General features: G+C 42.5%; 8 protein-coding genes across 8 annotated transcripts; 4 read left to right on the plus strand and 4 right to left on the minus strand.

Annotated features, from left to right (window-relative positions):
- Positions 1 to 65: 65 nt before the first annotated feature.
- On the minus strand, positions 66 to 2,706 carry Ssrp (structure specific recognition protein). The gene is made up of 3 exons (XM_017172193.3): positions 2,516 to 2,706; positions 862 to 2,436; positions 66 to 798 (listed from the first exon to the last, which is right to left on the minus strand). The coding sequence occupies exons 1-3, from the start codon at positions 2,567 to 2,569 to the stop codon at positions 259 to 261; spliced, it is 2,169 nt and encodes a 722-aa protein (XP_017027682.1). The 5' UTR covers positions 2,570 to 2,706; the 3' UTR covers positions 66 to 258.
- Positions 2,707 to 2,910: 204 nt separating this feature from the next.
- LOC108078402 (gastrulation defective protein 1 homolog) lies at positions 2,911 to 5,044 on the plus strand. Its single transcript, XM_017172259.3, has one exon. The coding sequence runs from the start codon at positions 3,008 to 3,010 to the stop codon at positions 4,979 to 4,981; it is 1,974 nt and encodes a 657-aa protein (XP_017027748.1). The 5' UTR covers positions 2,911 to 3,007; the 3' UTR covers positions 4,982 to 5,044.
- Positions 4,994 to 5,771, minus strand: Nxt1 (NTF2-related export protein 1). Its single transcript, XM_017172260.2, has 3 exons — positions 5,637 to 5,771; positions 5,494 to 5,580; positions 4,994 to 5,413 (listed from the first exon to the last, which is right to left on the minus strand). Exons 1-3 carry the CDS (start codon positions 5,643 to 5,645, stop codon positions 5,102 to 5,104), a joined length of 408 nt encoding a protein of 135 aa, XP_017027749.1. The 5' UTR covers positions 5,646 to 5,771; the 3' UTR covers positions 4,994 to 5,101.
- A 168-nt stretch (positions 5,772 to 5,939) lies between these two features.
- LOC108078052 (uncharacterized) lies at positions 5,940 to 7,018 on the minus strand. The gene has a single exon (XM_017171615.3). It carries the CDS (start codon positions 6,427 to 6,429, stop codon positions 6,079 to 6,081), a length of 351 nt encoding a protein of 116 aa, XP_017027104.1. The 5' UTR covers positions 6,430 to 7,018; the 3' UTR covers positions 5,940 to 6,078.
- A 2,317-nt stretch (positions 7,019 to 9,335) lies between these two features.
- Positions 9,336 to 9,763, minus strand: Listericin (listericin). The gene has a single exon (XM_017171597.3). The coding sequence runs from the start codon at positions 9,729 to 9,731 to the stop codon at positions 9,399 to 9,401; it is 333 nt and encodes a 110-aa protein (XP_017027086.1). The 5' UTR covers positions 9,732 to 9,763; the 3' UTR covers positions 9,336 to 9,398.
- A 2,159-nt stretch (positions 9,764 to 11,922) lies between these two features.
- LOC108078075 (prisilkin-39) lies at positions 11,923 to 12,719 on the plus strand. The gene has a single exon (XM_017171646.2). The coding sequence runs from the start codon at positions 11,923 to 11,925 to the stop codon at positions 12,697 to 12,699; it is 777 nt and encodes a 258-aa protein (XP_017027135.1). The 3' UTR covers positions 12,700 to 12,719.
- Positions 12,720 to 13,398: 679 nt separating this feature from the next.
- On the plus strand, positions 13,399 to 13,793 carry LOC108078021 (uncharacterized). Its single transcript, XM_017171581.3, has one exon. It carries the CDS (start codon positions 13,423 to 13,425, stop codon positions 13,732 to 13,734), a length of 312 nt encoding a protein of 103 aa, XP_017027070.1. The 5' UTR covers positions 13,399 to 13,422; the 3' UTR covers positions 13,735 to 13,793.
- Positions 13,794 to 15,333: 1,540 nt separating this feature from the next.
- Positions 15,334 to 16,049, plus strand: LOC108078055 (uncharacterized). Its single transcript, XM_017171619.3, has one exon. It carries the CDS (start codon positions 15,448 to 15,450, stop codon positions 15,685 to 15,687), a length of 240 nt encoding a protein of 79 aa, XP_017027108.1. The 5' UTR covers positions 15,334 to 15,447; the 3' UTR covers positions 15,688 to 16,049.
- Positions 16,050 to 18,449: the final 2,400 nt, after the last annotated feature.

An 18,449-nucleotide genomic window follows, 5' to 3' on the forward strand; every position in this document is an offset into this window, starting at 1 on the left:
AAAATGCCGTCATTGTGGGCGTAACGAGCGCAGTTCAACCGAAAAAAATAACCGATAAACATCAATCATTAGGGGCACTTATCAAATCGGGATAATTGCTACAACTTTCGATTTGTTGTTGAGTTTTAATTAAACAAAATCGTGTTGGTCTGTATCCAACAGGCAGCACTTAACTAAACCTAGGCGTAAACTACAATTGGGACATTGATGTGGTGTGTGGGCTGTTTATGGAATTATGTTGTGTTGTTATTGGGGGCCTTAATCACTGCCTTCAGCGTCATCATCCTCCTCATCCTCGTCGCTGGGCTCCTCGCTCTCCTCCGCTTCGCTCTCGCTCTTCTTGGAATTCTTTTTCGCCTTGTCAGAATCCTCAGGCTTGCCCTTCTTCTCGGCGGGTTCTTTGTCCTTCTCTTCAGAGCTGGTGGAGTCGTCATCGGATATGTACTCTTTGCTCTTAAAGTTGCCTCCAGAGGTATTTGCCTTTTTGGTTGGAGAAGACTCCGTCTTTCGCTTCTTGGTTGCCTTTCCGCCCTTCTCATTATCGCTGTCGCCACCCGCTTCCGGCTTATAGTTGCGCATCTCCTCCTGGTAGCGCTGCTTGTCCTTGTTTGCCATCTCCTCCCACTTGGACTTGTCCTTCAGCTCCTTCCACATCTCGCCTCCCTTCTTAGCAATCTCGGTGACCTTGATGCCCGGATTGTCCCTCTTGATGCTCTCGCGAGTATCGTTCAGCCAGAGCATGAAGGCGGTAGTGGCACGCTTGGGCTTGCCGGTGTCCTTCTTCTTGGTTGCCTTTTTCTGGTGAAAAAAAAAAAATTAATGTTAGTACGTTGCAAATACTGAAACGAGCATCATTCTTACCGTTCGCTCCTTTTCCTTGTGCTTCTTTTCCTTCTTCTCCTTCCTTTCGGCCTTCTTTTCCTTCTTCTTTTTGGCGCCATCGCTGTCGCCACCGCCACCGCTGGCATCGCTATCGTCATCCGAATCACTCTCCACATTGCTGTCGTACTCCTCGGCCACATCGGACTCATTCTCGTTTGGCTTGAAGTCCTCATCCGTGGACTCCTCATCGGAATCATCGCCATCATCGTCATCCTCCTCCTTTTCTCTGGCCTCTGCCTTGAGGCGTGCCAGATAGGCATCCGGCTCGTTCTCGTTATCCGAGTCGCCAAAGTCCACATCCTTGTAGCCGCTCTTGTCCTTGCCCATGTTGCTCACATGCAACTTCTTCTGCGTGATGAAGTCGAAGAGCTTGGCGTACTCCTCCTTCTCGATGGACGAGAAAATGTGGACGGTTCCGTTCTTGAGCGTTACCTCAAAGTCAAAGGAGCGGGTGGAGCCACCGCTGCGGGCAAAATTCACTGAGCTGATCTCCTCGAACCGAATGTGCAGCGGTGGCTTGTGAATGTAGATAAAGCCGCGCTCCAGGGGATACAGATAGCCAGCTGCGGCCTTGAAGGAGCAGCCCACTGCCGCCGTGCCAGAGTGTCCAATGAAATTACCCGGTCCTGTGATTTTGCGTCCTATGAGCACCTTCATCACCTTGCCCATCACCTCGTACACCGGTCCAGAGAGCTCCTTCTCCAGCTTGCCCTCGTACTTGTCGCGCAGCTCAGCCTCCGAGAAGGGCAGCTCAATGGTGGTCTCCTCGTCGGGGGCGAAGAGAAGCACCAGATAATGGTAGCGCGTCTGTCCCTGCTTGATCGGGGGATCCAGGGAGAGCACGAAAAACATTTGACGACTGTCCTTGTGCGGCAGCATGAAGAGTCGCAGCACCGAATCCATGGGAATCTTGTAGTCGAACGTCTTGCCGTGCAGCTGGAAGAAGGTGGAGAAGATCTTGATGTCGTAGCGACCGCGAGGCGTGAGGATCTGGATCTCCCGGAATATGGCAATGGACTCGCCGGAGGCCGATATAACCGAGGCCTTGCTCATTACATTCTGATGGAACTTGTCCACCGGATCCTCCTCCGCCGACTCCACGGCGGGAATATGGAAACGCATCTCGAGCAGACCCACGGGCGCATCATCGTTCTGATGAAACTCCAGCGTCACCTCATTCTTGCCCGTGACGCACTGCGAAACATGGGACAGCGGCACTTCAAAGATTGTCTTGCTCTCTTTGTCGAAGCTGAGGACGGAGCCCATGAAGCGAGCGGTGCCCCAGTTCCAGCCCTTGACGCACATCTCCTTCTCGACCATGTCCTGCTTGTACGCATCCTTGATGAACTTGCCCAGCTTCTCGTGCTCGCTGTCACGAAATCCCGTAAAGCGGTGCAGTGCGCCGCTCTTGGTGAACACCCTCAGGCCCCAGGTGCCCACGAACTTCTGCGAGTTGATCAGATCAATGTCATCCGATGCAATCTGCTCCACCTTGCCGGTCTTGGTGTTCTTGAAGATGATGTGTTGATCGGTCATCTTCAGCCGCCCGGAGGACTGCGGCGCGCGAAAATGGGAAGGGAAACCAGCGTCAGACGAAATGTGCGAAATGAGAGTTGCAAATTTTGAGACTCACCATAACACCGCGCACCTCGGCGCTTATGTCGTTGTACTCCAGGGAGTCGGTCATCGTGGATGTTCAATGCAGCAAAAACTTAATAAATTTAACAACAATTACACCGCCTTGCGAAATAATCCACAATTCGCGACACAAAACTCGCACGCGAAAAATGCCGACAACAAAAAACAACACTGCGCGCCCAATTCTAGGTTAGACGCTGCGATAGAGATGGGCCGATGGCAAGGGAAGTATCGATAGATCGATAAACTAAATTGAAGTTTTTACAAGGTTTTAAATAACTTAAAACACAATAGATGAAAAATTCAATTTCTACTTCTTTAAATGTAAAACTCGTTATAAAAAATATCTATTAAATATTCATATTAAATAATAATACAATATCGAAACTCTTTTGTTTTGACTGGAACTCCCATCCCTAAGCGGCAGCAGATAAAATAAATAAATAACTATTTTAACTAAAACTGCCAAAAGTGGCTTCTCCCAGACATGCAGCGTGGTAAAATTTCCTTCGGGAAAATCCAACTGAATGTCAACAAGGCGCCCGCTGAGCCAAAGGCCAACGAAAACACCGCAGGAGATGAGCAAGAGGAATCCTCTCAAGCCGGCAGCAGCAGTGGAGGCGGCGGTTTCAAGAAGATGGACAAAAAACAGATGATTCGACAAATCGAGGATGTGGCCGAGGATCTGGAGAGCCAGCATCTGAAGGAGGTGATGGGCATCAGCGGATTCGGACGAAAGGCGGCCAAGGTGTTTGACATCAACGAACAAATAGAAAAGGCCAGGATTACACGGCCGGGATTGGACAGAAACAAGGAGGAGCCAAGCCAAAAAGCGGAGGAGAAGGCAGACGATGAGGAAGAAGACGTTATTGGACCCCTGCCACCTGTTGCTGCAGAGGAAAAGGACAAATCCACAAAGGACGGGGCGGGCAAAGAGGATTCCGATGATGAATCCCTGTCAGATGACGATTCCGATGATGAGCAGAGCCTGGCCAAGCGCATACCCTACACCCACGAGGTGCAGATGCAGCACGGATCCCGGGCTGTCCTGGCCTTGGCTGGCGATCCCTCCGGCGCCCGCTTGGTTTCCGGCTCTATAGACTACGACATGTGCTTCTGGGACTTTGCTGGAATGGACTCCGGCATGCGCAGCTTCCGACAGCTGCAGCCCTGCGAGAATCATCCGATCCGCTCCCTCCAATACTCCGTGACCGGCGACATGATCCTGGTAATCTCGGGAAACGCCCAGGCAAAGGTGCTAGATCGCGATGGCTTTGAGAAGCTGGAGTGCTGCAAGGGCGATCAGTATATATCGGACATGTCGCGGACCAAGGGGCACGTGGCACAACTAACCTCGGGCTGCTGGCATCCCTTCAACCGAGAGCAGTTCCTCACCGCGGCTCTGGACGGAACTCTGCGCATCTGGCAGGGTTTGAAGGCCAAGGAGCAGGTCCAGGTGATCAAGACCAGAGCGCAAGGCGGCCTGCGGACAAATGCGGCTTCGTGCAACTTCAACCGGGATGCCACCCTAATTGCAGCGGGATGCGTGGATGGATCCATTCAGACCTGGGACACGCGCAAGATGTTCGTCAACACAACGCACTGCGTCAGGGGAGCGCATCAGAAGGGCTCCGAGATCACCTCCATTGTGTTCTCGTACATGGGTCAGCAGCTGGCCACCAGGAGCAATGACGAAACCATGAAACTGTGGGATCTGCGGCAGTTCAAGCAGCCGCTGCACACCTGGACGAACCTGTTCTCGCGCTACGACACCACCGACTGTTGCTTCAGTCCGGACGACCGACTCCTGGTCACTGGCGAGTCGTTGCCCAAGGATCAGACTGAGGCGAATCTGTATTTCTACAGCACCAGGAGCTACAAGGAGGTCCAACGCATTCCCGTATCCAACTCGCATATCGTCAAGACACTGTGGCACCCCAAGCTTAACCAGCTCTTTGTGAGCTGCGGCAATGGAACCATTAAGTGCTACTACGACGAGCATCGCAGCATCCGCGGTGCCAAGTTGTGCGTGGTGAAGAGCCACCGCAAGCGACAGCCGATGGAGATGGTGGGCGTGTCCCAGATCATCACGCCACATGCTCTGCCGTTGTTCAGGCAGGAGAAATCCCGCTCCTCGCGCAAGAAGATGGAGAAGGCGCGCATGGATCCTGTCAAGTCGAAGCGGCCGGATCTGCCCATCACCAGCGGTCAGGGCGGTCGAGTGGCCAGCTCCGGCGGCACTCTTTCCTCGTATGTCATCCGCAATCTCGGCCTGAGCAAGCGTGTGGACGACGATCAGGATCCCAGGGAAGCCATCCTTAAGTACGCCAAGGACGCAGCGGAGAATCCCTACTGGATAGCACCCGCCTACAAGCAAACCCAGCCGAAGGCCATCTTCTCCGAGAAACTGCCGGCAGATGAGCCGGCCACCAAGAAACCCAAAACCGAGTCGGACAAATAAAAAGTTAATTGGTTACTTAGGTTACTTAGCCATGTAATTAATATATATTCGGTAGTATCAACATGTGGGACAGCCTTACTTTTACTCTAACAATGGTCCTGTTTGTGCAGTATTTGACTACTACACCATCACCTCCTGCAGGCGGTAGCAGTCGGAGACGATCTTCCACTTGTCCCCGTCAGCTGTCACGATAAACGACTGCTGGAAGTTGCGCATCGGCTGATCGCCGTACTTGACGGTACCGCTGGCCAGGATTACATAGGTCAGCTGCGCGCCCACACACTCCTCCATAATGGGCTGGGCGTCCAGATTCGTCATTTGGTGGGCGGATGACGGCAGTTCGGTGAAGTAGCGCTCGATCATTTCGCGCCCGGTGGCGCCGTTTCCGTTCCAGCTGAATACGGCGGTGTTAATGTAAAGGCGTCCCATTTGCTGGAAATTAAAGGTGTGCTTGTTGTTATTTCGCATGCTGTTGCAAAAGGTTGCCGGTTTTTGGAGGCTCCAGAACTTACGTGCCGGCGGTTGTCCAAGGAGGCGTAGTAGAGCCGCGTAAAGTCCTCGGCCGTGCGGGCGCAGTTCTCAATCTTGGTTCGGAGATCCTGTGGAGCTTTTAATGTAGTTTTATTTGTATTTAAAATTAAGTTTGTAAACTCACGCTATTCATGTTGTTGATTCCTCAAATTTGCAATTAGTGTGACCGTGACGGGCCGCGTCAATAACGTCAAATAAGACTTCAATACATATTATTCTGCCAGAGGGCGTATTTTAAACGTTACAATTTGAATTCCGCCAGAGGGCGTATTTTAAACGTTACAATTTGAATATAAAAAAAGTAATAATAATAGAAATTGTATACAACTTGGTTTTTTTTAACTTACTAGCCAGATGGTTGCTGTCATGATTGTATCATGGTTGTGGTGTATTTAGAGGGTTTCTTTTTTAATAAAAACAACACGAGTATATTTTTTTCTTTTATTTTTTTATTAATTGTAAGTTCAATAAATAATTAGAATATATTTTGTATAACTTTTTAGGCTACCCCTGTGCGTTTCCCTAACTGTGTAGATTTCTATATATTAATATATCTGGTAGGACACTTATTTTCCAAAGCTGTCAGTGTAGGCGGCGCGTCTTGCATCGGCGCGATCCTTGCGAGCCTCGAAGGAGTCATCGGCCAGATAGTGCGGGCCGTACGCCTCCGAGTCGTAGGATCGACGGTTGGAGCCACTGCTGTTAAGCCCATTCCTGGATTTTCCGTACACCTCGCTCTTTGGGTAGCAGATGAAGTAGTCGCCCTGGTAGTAATCCACACTGGCACGCTTTTGACGCACTGGCTCTCCCGTTAAATCCGTGGCCGAAACAAATCCTGGATCATTGATGGGCGCGGCCTCGAGCAGGCTCAGGCTGAAGATCAGAGAGATCATGGCAAAGGAGATGGCGAACTTCATGTTTATCCTGGTTTTTGTGGGTTTGTGGAGTTTAAATAAAATTTGTATTGGTTTGCTGGCTTGGTGTGTCCACTGCTGGCTGAGTTCCTTGCGGTTCTGTGCTTAAACTGGCATCCGCCGTTCGCTTTTATAGTCGCGAATATTCCCCAATCCTCGCTAATTGTTATGACAGACCGCATCGCTCAGTCAGCCAAGATTCCAGTGACACTAATTTAATTTACCGCGCATCTTTTGGTCCAATTAGCAGGGATCGCGCCGCACAACATTTCCGTCAATGCGGTCGGTCCAGCCTTTTTGGCAGGTATTTTTGGCGTCCAATTCCAGTCTTACGGCTCACGACTCCGTCTGTGACGTCAACGGGGGGTTGAACATTTTTAACACCTTTTTGGGGGAGGCATTTCTCGGCTTGATTACTGCGGTTTTCGTTTGTCGGCTTTTGCGACTCTTGCTTTTTGTTGCGGTAGGCACTGCCACTGAAATACGGATGATTCACTTTCAATTCGGAGTTGGCTTCTTGGACGCAGCATGCTGAAAAAATACATCATAAAATTGGTCATCAATTAGGAATTCTGAGTATCATATTTGTGACGTATTAAGATGGGATTCTTTAAACTAAGCGTGACTGAAAAAGAAAATGAACTCAAAATACTAAAAGGCTTTAGTTTTTACAGCAAACCTTAAGTTATATATACTTAGGAAAAGATGGTTTAAATTTATAATTATATAAAATGGAATGAGCATTTCCTAGTTAAACAGATGGGAATCTTAGGTAAAATAGTTACCATTTTAAACATAAATTACGCTTATTTACTAGCTTAAAAGTATCACAATATCTTCTACAAAATAAAATAAGTTGAAGCATAATAATTTACTTTATAAATATTTTAGATACTTTAGCTTCGTTCAAATATATCTAAAATATTTCCATGTAGCCAAATCCATTTCTCTTTGATTCGAATTGGGTTTTAAAATATGTAAATATACTTTACATATACTTTATTATACTATGTAAATATACTTTACAAATCTTTTCATATATATCTAAATATATTTATTTATTATTTACTATTTTTCCTTATTATGTTTTCTCTCTCTGTGAATTTATTTTGAGATTTCAAAACCACAAGGTCGGTGCACCGCAGCCAAGTCGAGTCTACGGCGTGATTAAACACTTTGAGTATTTATTTTAGGAATGGGTTTAGGGATATTTTTAGACTATATACAATTAATTAAATCACTCTTTAAATACCAAAAATTATGTAAGTAAAGAAAGCATCACGGGATAGTGTTTTCATGTAGCAAAAACAAAGCAAATCTTGAAATTGCATTGTTGGGGGAGGCGCTAATTAATTGTAAATGCGAAAACTTAGAAGTAAACATGAATCATGTTGACAGAAATGAATCTCGAATCCCACAATCGAGAGTGGAAAATATTTGTCGCTGCTAATTGGAGATTGTGATTCATAAGATCGTTGTGGGGTAGCGTCAAGCCCTGGAGACGCACTTACCAGAAACCTGGACAGGTAATTTTCCATATCAAAATACTGGATCGCAACGAAACCACAAAAAACACTGTTCTAATCCAAGCGCAGGTGTCTGGAACTAGCTCGACCTTTAATTGAATTATTAATTAGTGGGTTTGTTGCTCGAAAACAGGTTTGATTATCCCCAAAATAGCGATTCCTTTGGGCAGTTGTTGCTTGGCGGTTGCTGGACTCCCACAGAGAGAGAGAGAAAAAAAGACGGCGGGGTAGCTTTACACAAAGCCATTTTTATTGTAAGATTCCACATTTAAAACAAACTTATCTCTACAAAAAATGGGCTTCCGAAACCGCGGTGAGTTTGCCGTCGAGTTTGCGTGAAGCCAGCGAGCTGGAGCGATTTTATTGAGCGCGAGTCCTGGCCGCTTTGCCGCTCAGAGCTTTGCGCTCATATATGTGATGCAATCTGGCTTAGGCCGTACGCACTGTACTTGAGGAACTCAAGGGATAGCTGTCGTTGGTCGTCCTTCACGGTATAGGCCAACGTCAGGCCAAAGACGTACATGATTACTATCACAATACATAAGAATAATTGTTCGATCTTCATCTTCTACTCTTCTCTTCATTCTACTTTCAAAACGATCAAACTGCGACCTTATATACCCTTGATACTATCCCCCTTGCCCCCTTGGTTGCTATGGCAATGCTGAGGCCAACGAAAATGCCATGCGATAAATAATTGTAAATGCGCCAAACTTACGTAATGCAATGTATGTAAACTTGAATCATATTGATAGAAATGAAAACTCGTTACTCAATTGAGACTGGTAAAAATTTGTCGCTGGAAGTTATGATTCATAAGATTGTTCTGGTGAATTGATGTGCCAGGAACCTGGACGAGTAATTTTCCATACCAAAATACTGGATCGCAAGGTCTTATCGGGGGTGCAGAAAACAAAACCACAAAAAAACACTGTCCTAATCCATGCCCAGATGTCTGGAACTTGCTCGACTTTTTATTGATTTATTGATTAGTGTGTTTGTTAGTCGAAAACTGGTTACATTATCCCCAAAATAGCGATTCCTTTGGGTAGTACCGAATATAATTCACAAGCGATTGCACAACTTGCCTTGGGCCAAAACCACAATAACTAACCACAATAATTAACCACCATAAATAACCAGGTATTTATGGTCCAGATGGTCTTTTTTTCTAGTGGAATCTTTACTCTGGAAGATTTCGCAATTGTGGGAAAAAATAGAATTTCGACTGTGTTTTGGTTGTCACTCATCGATTAGCGTTTGGCGACCGGTTTCCATTGCCTGCGTAGTATGAATGAATTGGTTATATCTGGTGAAGTGCGTAAGCTATCTACCACGCCCCTTACACCCTTAAAACCCCTTCGATTAACGCTCGAATTAAACTCTGTTTTTGTTTTTATCTCCATCTATTTTTGGCTTTATTCAAAGTCAAACAAATTATAGAGATTAACGTCCCCAGGAGCTAGATGATGCTGAAGCTGAGGCAGAGGCACTGGATCCTCCAAAACCGCCGAAGCCTCCGCCGCCGGGATAGCCCCCAAATCCACCGAAACCGCCAGGACGATAGCCACCGCCTCCGCCGCCACAACAGATTCCACGCCCACGGCCCCAACCGCCTCCAAAGTGACGAGCTGCCCTCACACCGGCTCCTTCATCGGTTCCCGGCTGCGCCTCGGCATCCTCCAGGGTCAGCTGATGTGGTTCCTCCTGGACGGGGTGAGCGATGGCCAGCGCTAAGATCGCAGCAAAGACGACGACAATCAGTACAAATAGCTTCATATTGGACAGTCAAATACTTTCTAGCTCCAAAACGATCAAAACTGCGATCTTATATACCTTTGATACTATCCGGGGAGGTCCCGCCTGAAGAGCCAGTGTTCTGGAGACGATGTGAGAGTAAGTCTGGCTAGATCCAAGCATCATTAGTTACTGCCGCCAGGCAATTATCCCATGATGATGACTTCACCAAAAGCCTGAGGTCAACGGAAATCCCAGACGCGTCAATTGATACCTTAAAAACACCCCGAAATTATTTTCTAGGATTTTTTGTAAATAAAAAGTTATTTGAAGAAAAAAAGGGAACAGTGAGAAGAATTTTCAATACGATTGTGATAATATAAAAACCTTAAAGTAAGCATATTTATTATACTTAAGAACTTGTATAAATATTTCATAAAACAATTTATCAAAACATATTAATATTTTAATTTTATGTTTTAAACAAAAAATAATTTTGTAAATTTTATATTAGGCAAAATAATCAATTAATCTGCTGCTATCATATTTTTTATTTAAAATATATTCTTTTAGTTAATTAAACAAACTTTAAATATCTTCTTAATGTTCCTTTATTTCTGCAGGTCTACGACATTTAAGACGGGCCCCCAGACTGGGGGTTTACTTTATCCCACTTCTAAGTCCCATCGAATTCCATGGTCAACCGCTATTTAGTGATCACTGACCCGAAGAAAGACAAATTTTGCGCCGTAAATAAACTGCACACTACGATAGGGATTTTACTTTATTAGCCCAGAGATTGGTGTCTGTTTTTTATAGCTTTGGGGGAAGCACGGTAATTACAAACCGCAGTGAGGGTTCTGTTTGGGAGTAAAGATAAAAAATCATGTGAGAAAGTCAAACCCGTTTACTGCCCGGCTTTCAAGTCATTCAAAAAAATCAAAATAATAAACGCAAAACCAAAATGATTATCGACAGATGAACGAATAAAACGAAATAAACGTAACAAATTTCATTAAAAAGAAATCTTATATCAAAGCAATGGGTCTTAACCGGTTTTAAATATTGTTTTCGACATTACAAAAATACATTACGCCCTTTTATTGTAGTAAATAGTAGTAATTGTTAATTAAGCTGGCAAATGGTATGCATTAACTGTCAGATGTCTTGTGTTATAATGAATGATAAAGAGGTATTTCTTAGTAAAATAACTTAAATGTCATAGAACTAAAATATTTCTAATGATTTTTAGAATCCCTCCTAAAGCTTAAATAGAATCCGTGGAAATGTTTGAGGATCTTTAATAATTTAAAGAAATTAGGAGAATCTTGAGATAAGGATTTAATTAAATTATTTTAAAGAATTATTTGCTTTAGTATTTATATATCTTTAATATTTAAGAAAACTCCCACGTTTAAGTACTATTTCACCAGCATTCCCATTTTTACCCCATAAAATTATATCTTTAATAATATTTTTTTTTTTTTATACATGCTTTGATTAATTTGCCAAATTTGATTGACTAACTGGCCAATGTCTAGCCGGTTTTAATCAAATTAAAAACCAAAGATTTCCATGTCTGGTGAAACGGTCTTCAATTAGTGCGAATATTATAATTCAAAGGGGTCTGGGAGGCCCTGGTAACACATGGGAATCTCTGGGGAACCTGCTCTCTTATACGTATAAGATGATTCAGAATTGGCCAAGCAAAGATCGAGTGGAATGCAGCTGCTTTTCAGGGGTGAATAGATCTCCAGGCGCTAATTAACTTGGCTATTGACAAACTATTATTATATCCGTACTAAGCAAATATTAGGCTTTGCAGAAACGCCCCCAGATATTGGCGATATTTTTATTGAATGAAACAACAAGCCCAAAGACTAAGCCAAAAAAAAACCCGCGGAAGTTAGCGATCGAGTTAACGGTGTGAAACAGATTGACTGACTTATTTGGCCAACTTTCGGCAAGGTCAATGTCGGGTGTAGCTTGGGCCAAGTTAAGACGACGATCTCGACTCGCAAACTGGGCGTGAAAGCACGGCGTGGAGCCAACCAGTTGATGACGTTCTGGTTTTTGTTCCGCTCGGCCTGCGATTTTTATTTGAATTTGGCGCCGGCGAAGGTCTTCTTGGTTGTTATTTTCAGTTTGGCAAAAAACCAATTTGGAAATTCACCCAAGAACTCTGCGGTATAAAACTATATTGGGTTTTTCGGCCAGTCTTCAGTCTTCCGTAATGTATCTACCCGCGCGCTTGGCTCTGCTGAGTCTCCTCCTTTCGACGGCGGCCCTCGGGCAGAAGAGTAAATCCCGCGAGGATCGGCCGCAGGGCAGGACTCTGGGCCTCCTGACACCCCTCCTGCTAGGCGGTGGTGGTGGTCCGCTCTTCGATTATCCCGTGGCTGCACCCATTAGGCCTTCAGGTGGCTCATCTTCAGCCGCAGCTGGAGGAGGAGCCCAATCGGATCCTTTGGACTCGTATTATGGCAGCAGTTATCCCAGCTATGGCTACAGACCCAACTATGGATATGGGTATCCCAATTATGGCTATAACTATGCTTACCCGGGCTATGGATATGGCTATAATCCGTACAGACCCAGTTATAACTACAATGGATACCAGAGACCCCAGCCATATCCTGGCAACTACGGAGGATACCAGAGACCACAGCCTTACTATGGATACAGACCAAGCTATAGTGCCGCTTCTACGTCCAGTTATCCCTCTTACGGGGGAGGATACGGCAGCACGGCCAGCATTTCCAGCTCTCCTGCCTACAATCCCTCAACCTCTGGTTTGGGAGTGGGCTCGGGAGTGGGAGTGGGAGCAGGAGCTGGTAATCAACAATTATCCCAAGCCCAGGCAGCCCAGTTAGCGGGTCTTCTGGGCCAGGCCCTAGGAAGCAGTCTGCGTCCCCTGCTGGCTAATGGAGGCGCTGGAGGCGGCACTGGTGCGTCCGGCGTGGGCGGTAATACCCAAGCACTGAGCGGTTTACTCGGCTTGCTGGGCTAGGCCATAAATATGTCAGTATTAACGAGGCTCGTCTCACATAACTTTTTTCATATTCAATTTTTATTGGTAATAAGTCACAGTTATTTTATTTATAAGAAGACTTTATCACTGAAAAAACTTATCATTCTTACCTTTCATTGAGTAGTAAATATATTCAGCTTACAAATTTTATTATTGAAATTACTTTGATGAGAAAATAGTACAGCAAGATGGATTTTTTAATCATCAAAACAAAATATTTTTCAACACTTAACAAAAAAATGGAATATATATTTTTTTTCTTTTTTTTTGCTAGATTTGTTTCTCTATCACAAATAATTATAAATAATGTTATTTGTTATTAAAAAATTGTTGTTATTGTTTGATAAAACTAAATGTGTTGCTGTTTTTACGTTTTTTTGTTATTTGTTTTAATTTGAAACTTGAACTAATCTAACCATTTGTGTATTCCCATAATTACACATTTATTTCTCTGCTTTTTATAGACCAACTTTTTATAGTTTTTAATGTTGTTACTCTGCTAATCCATGTAAATTGTGCTTAATAAATTTATTGTTATTTGTTAGCAATGTGGAAAACTTGTTGGGTCAGGGCTTTGCTTCTACTCGTCTGCAAGTTGCACATCAATTCTAATTAGTGGGCGGAAAACGGATTCTTGTAAAGTATAAAAGGCGGCACAGAATATCAGTTGAAGAGTAGTAACCTTTAAAGCATCTGGCCAAGATGAAGCTCCTCTATCTCTTGGTGTTTGTTGCAGTTCTGGGGGCTGCTAACGCCCAGCCTGTTGGTGAGGAAGCAGCTCCTGCCAACCAACTGGAGGATATGGCCGATCTGGGAGCTGATCAGCCACAAGAGGGGGAGGCAACGAGATCTCGCCGCTGGCTCTGGGGAGGATGGGGAGGCATCGGCGGATGGGGAGGTGGCTGGAACCGGGGATGGGGTGGAGGATGGGGAGGAGGACACAGCGGAGGCTGGGGCGGGAGCTGGAGAGTCTCCTACCAGCCCTGGAGCAGCGGTTCCAGCTACTGGTGGTAGACAGTCGCTTCCCCAAAAGCTACAGCTACAACTTTTTGAATAAAACGATTCCCACAGTATCAGCAGCTTTGTGTTCAAGTTCTCTAAAAAGCTCTCAGGTGAAAACTAAAGCGCAATTTAGTTGACAAAAAAACAAAGCTTAAGGAAGCTTTTTTAATGTCAAATTCAAAAAACCACATAACAATAGCCGCTTCATTTGTTATTGCCTTCAAATTTCATGGGAAACATTAAATTTTGTGCAGCGTAAACAAGTCTATTCCCAAATAGTAAACAAGAAACTGGAATGACGCTCGTTGGCCAAATAAAAGGCCCGGGATTTTTCGGGAGATCCACAGTCGTTCTCTGCCAAGAACCAAGAATCAAGCTCTGAAGCTCTCAAGCTACGTCAATAACTTAAATTTATATCTACAAGATGCGTCTAATCCTGCTGTCCGTCGTCGTTCTTTTGGGACTGGCCTGTGCCTTTGCCCTGGAGGATAATGGAGCCAATCTGAGGGATCTGCTGGGCGTGGCCGATCAGGGAGAGACCCACGCCGAGGCTGGACTGCGTGAGGCACGAGGATATGGACATGGACATTATGGAGGCGGACGCGGTGGTCACTATGGCGGTGGACACTACGGTGGACACCACGGCGGACACGGCGGTGGACACGGATATTATCATGGCTAATTTACAGCTATCAACTTCTATTTGCCAGATTCTATTTGATGATTTGATATTTTTGAAATAAAACTATAAATAGAAAAAAAAAAATGTTTTTGTTTAAATTTGTAAAGGTTTTTTTTTTAATATGAGTCATATTTCTATATTTCTAGTTTTTAAAATTAAAAAACCTGCAAAGAAAGATCTTCTTTTTAATATAATTTCTAAGAAATACCTTTGCTTTTGTCAGCATTTTAAAATTAATTATAAACAAAACCAACAGCCTGAATAGAAGGCGAGCCCTCTTGCAGATCTTTGAATAATTAATAATTAAATAAAAAAAAGAGCTTTAACTTTCGATAACTCGAAGCTCAAGCTTTGTTTATTCAAATAGGGTGGAACTCAAGTTTATTCAAATAATTATAAAACATATATTAGGGGGCGTGTTTTTTTCGCGACAGACACGCGAGGAAATTAAAGGTTTTATTTATTTTTTATCAAAATATCAAACAACGCCTGGGATATACGGAAGAACCTGTAATGAAAGCTCAGGTTCAATGCCTTAGTAAATCCCCAGGTAGTTTACTTTTTTTTTAATCTAGAGCAGACAAGTTGTTCTTGAAATTTATTAAACAATTGGGAGTTATTTTCATATGAATCCTTATTAAATATTTATGACAATAACGATAATTTAAGCCTGAAGGCTAAAGGCTCACTTAAAGGGGGTTTACATATGTTGTTATTTTTATTTTGGCAAAAACCAATTTGGAAATTCACCCAAAAACACTGCAGTATAAAAGTATATTGGGGTTTTCGGCACAGGGTTTACAGGTGGTTCATCATCAGCAATGTGGAATAGGTAAGGGCACATATGTACATTTTAATTAATTGGCGGAAAATTACACTTTGTGGGGTATAAAAGCTGGCTCGAAATATCAGTTGGAGTGTAACAGCAGTTCAAGTCTGGTGGTAATCTCTTGTTAGAGATTCGCTTCCTGACTTTTTCGGGAGATCCACAGAACTAAGAATCAACCTTTACTACTTCAATTTTGAAAATCTATATCCACAAGATGCGTTTGATCCTGCTGTCTGTCGTTGTTCTTCTGGGTCTGGCCTGCACATTTGCCTTGGAAAATAATGGAGCCAATCTGAGGGATCTGCTGGGCGTGACCGATCAGGGAGATGCCCACGCCGAGGCTGAAGTGCGTGAGGCACGAGGATATAGACATGGAGGCCGACATGGACGTGGTGGTGGACGCCGCGGTGGACGCTACGGTGGACACCACCGGGGAGACAGATATCGTGGCTAGTCTACAGCTCTGAACTTTTATTGGCAGATCGTGTTTTATGATTTGACATTTTTAAAATAAAGGAATGTTAAAAAACAAGTAACATTTAATAAGACTAACATTAAATGTTACTTGTTTTTTAACATTCTTTTAATTTTTAATTAAAGTTCTTAAGACATTTTTTTAATATTTCTAAGTAATGTTTTTTAAGTTAGAAACACACATATCAAAACCAAGAAGTATAATTATGAAATGAAGTAGATTGAAAGTTATTGGTAAATAATTTTATAATTGCTGAAATTTAAAAACGGATTCAAATACAGAATTTAGAATAGTTTCTTTAATTAAAATACTTGTAAATAAATTGCTTCTTTTTAATGAAATTTCTAAGAAATGCCTTTGCTTTTCAGAGCATTTAAAAATGAATTGTAAATAAAGCCAAGAGCCTGATTAGCAGACGAGCTTTTCATCGACCTAGAAATAATAATAATAAATAATAATTTAATAAATATAAAAGCTTCAGCTTACGAGAACCCAAAGCGCAAGCTTTGTTTATTCATATCGGGTGGAAGTCAAGCTTATTCAAATAATTATAAACCATAAATTAGGGGGCGTATTTTTCGCATTATTATACCCTTGCAGGGTATTATAATTTCAGTCAGAAGTTTGCAACGCAGTGAAGGAGACGTTTCCGACCCTATAAACTATATATATTCTTGATCAGCATCAACAGCCGAGTCGATCTAGCCATGTACGTCTGTCCGTCTGTCCATCTGTCCGTCTGTCTGTTTCTACGCAAACTAGTCCCTCAGTTTTAAAGCTATCTGAATGAAACTTTGCATATAGTCTTCTATATGCTCTCACTGCTATATATGTATGTCGCAACGGACGACTATATCATATAGCTGCCATACAAATGTTCGATAAATTTTTAGAAAAATAATTATAACTTTGCTGTTTTTTTAAATATTTTTGCATAATTTTTTTAGATATGGCCATTTTATATTATTTCAAAATTTTGGTAAAAATTGTATGGAAATCGGACGACTATATGATTTAGCTGCCATAGGAACGATCGGGAAATTAATAGAAATAAAATTATAGCTTCGTTGTTTTTCAACGCATTTTTATTTACTCTGAGATATACGATTTTTTTATTATTCTAGAATTTTGGTATAAATTTCATAAAAATCGGACAGCTATATCTTATAGCGGCCATAGAAGCGATCGGTAGATGTATAAAATATATAAAGCTGGGAATGTAAAACTGTAACTGTCAAACTGTAAACATAATAAGTATACATAGGTAAAATGTAATGAAACTGTTTTGTGAGTGTTTTCAGCATTTAAATCTATAATATAAACATCAAAACCAATCTGCTCGGCGCACAGTAGCGCCTCTCGAACAAAAGCCGTTGCAAAAATCGAAAAAGTCGTTGTCACAAAAATGATTTTAACCATACTTATTCGACAGGAAATTTCCCATGGATTCAGAATCTGCTGTAAAATCAATTTTCGGATTTTTTTGTAGAAGATATGAGCATTCAAAGTTGAACTTTGTTTCCATTTTTGCATCATAAGAAAAAAAAAGGAAAAATTTGTTGACTTTCAGGTAAAATTACACAAAACCTATATTACCTATCGCCATGATTTTTGCTTTAAATAATAGACACATTCATAAACTATAACCCAATCCAAAAAAAAAGGAGAATTGGGTTAGGGCTTGCACAGGTAAATCGCTACCTGCCAGGTGTCCATTTTTTTCACTTTTTTTTGGCTAAAGTAGTCTATATCTTTTTTGGATGGGCTGAGCCACTATACACACTATAACTACGACCTTTGTGGATCTATTCTGGACCAAAATCAACTTACATCTGCTGCGTCGAGCTGCGTCCCCGGAAATGCAACAGCATAAACCAAAACTACTCAGGGTTAAATATACCAAAATACCGACTCAGCTTCATACTAACCATAAAATATACTAACTGTAGCGCGTGTCGGTTACACGTTTAAATAAAAAAAAAAAATTTTTTTCAGTTTTCAAATTATTTTTATCTGAGCAAATACATAAAAATAAAGATAAAAAATTAAATAAAAAATATTTTTAAAAAATTGTCTTCATTGAGAAAAAAATATTTCTTTACTTTGATACCCTTTAAAAAGGCGAATGAGTGGGCGTGGCAGATTTTCCAATACATATGTAAATTTTACAACAATTAACAATCAAATGGCGTTTAAATTATTTAGTTATCTTATTTTGTTCAGAAGTTATGATTTTTGCAACGTAAAATGAGAAAAGGCGCTACTGTGCGGCGTGCCGAAGTTAGCGTCCTTTCTTGTTTTTGTTTTGGATAAAATCAATTTGGAAATTCACTCAAGAAGCGCTATAACGCAAAATTAATGACTGACTTACAAAAGTATAATAAGACATTAAATAACACAAAACGACCCTAGCTTTAACTGTAGTAAAAGACTTACTAAAATGATTATTATATATTTTAAATATTAACTAAAATTAACTTGTTTTGATTGTGGTTGCTCTGCTTATACATGTAAATTTTTTGTTATTAGCAAGCAATGTGGAATAGTTATTGGGTAAGGGCACAATTTTAATTAATTGACGGAAAATGGCACTCTGTGGGGTATAAAAGGTGGCTCTGAATATCAGTTAAAGTGCAGTTACTAGTGGTAGTCTCTTGTTAGACAGTCGCTTCCTGAGTTTAAGCAAGCTCCTTCAAGCTACTTCAATACTCGAAATCTATATCCACAAGATGCGTTTGATC

Source organism: Drosophila kikkawai, chromosome 2R, assembly GCF_030179895.1.
Source record: "Drosophila kikkawai strain 14028-0561.14 chromosome 2R, DkikHiC1v2, whole genome shotgun sequence".
NCBI lineage: Eukaryota > Metazoa > Arthropoda > Insecta > Diptera > Drosophilidae > Drosophila > Drosophila kikkawai.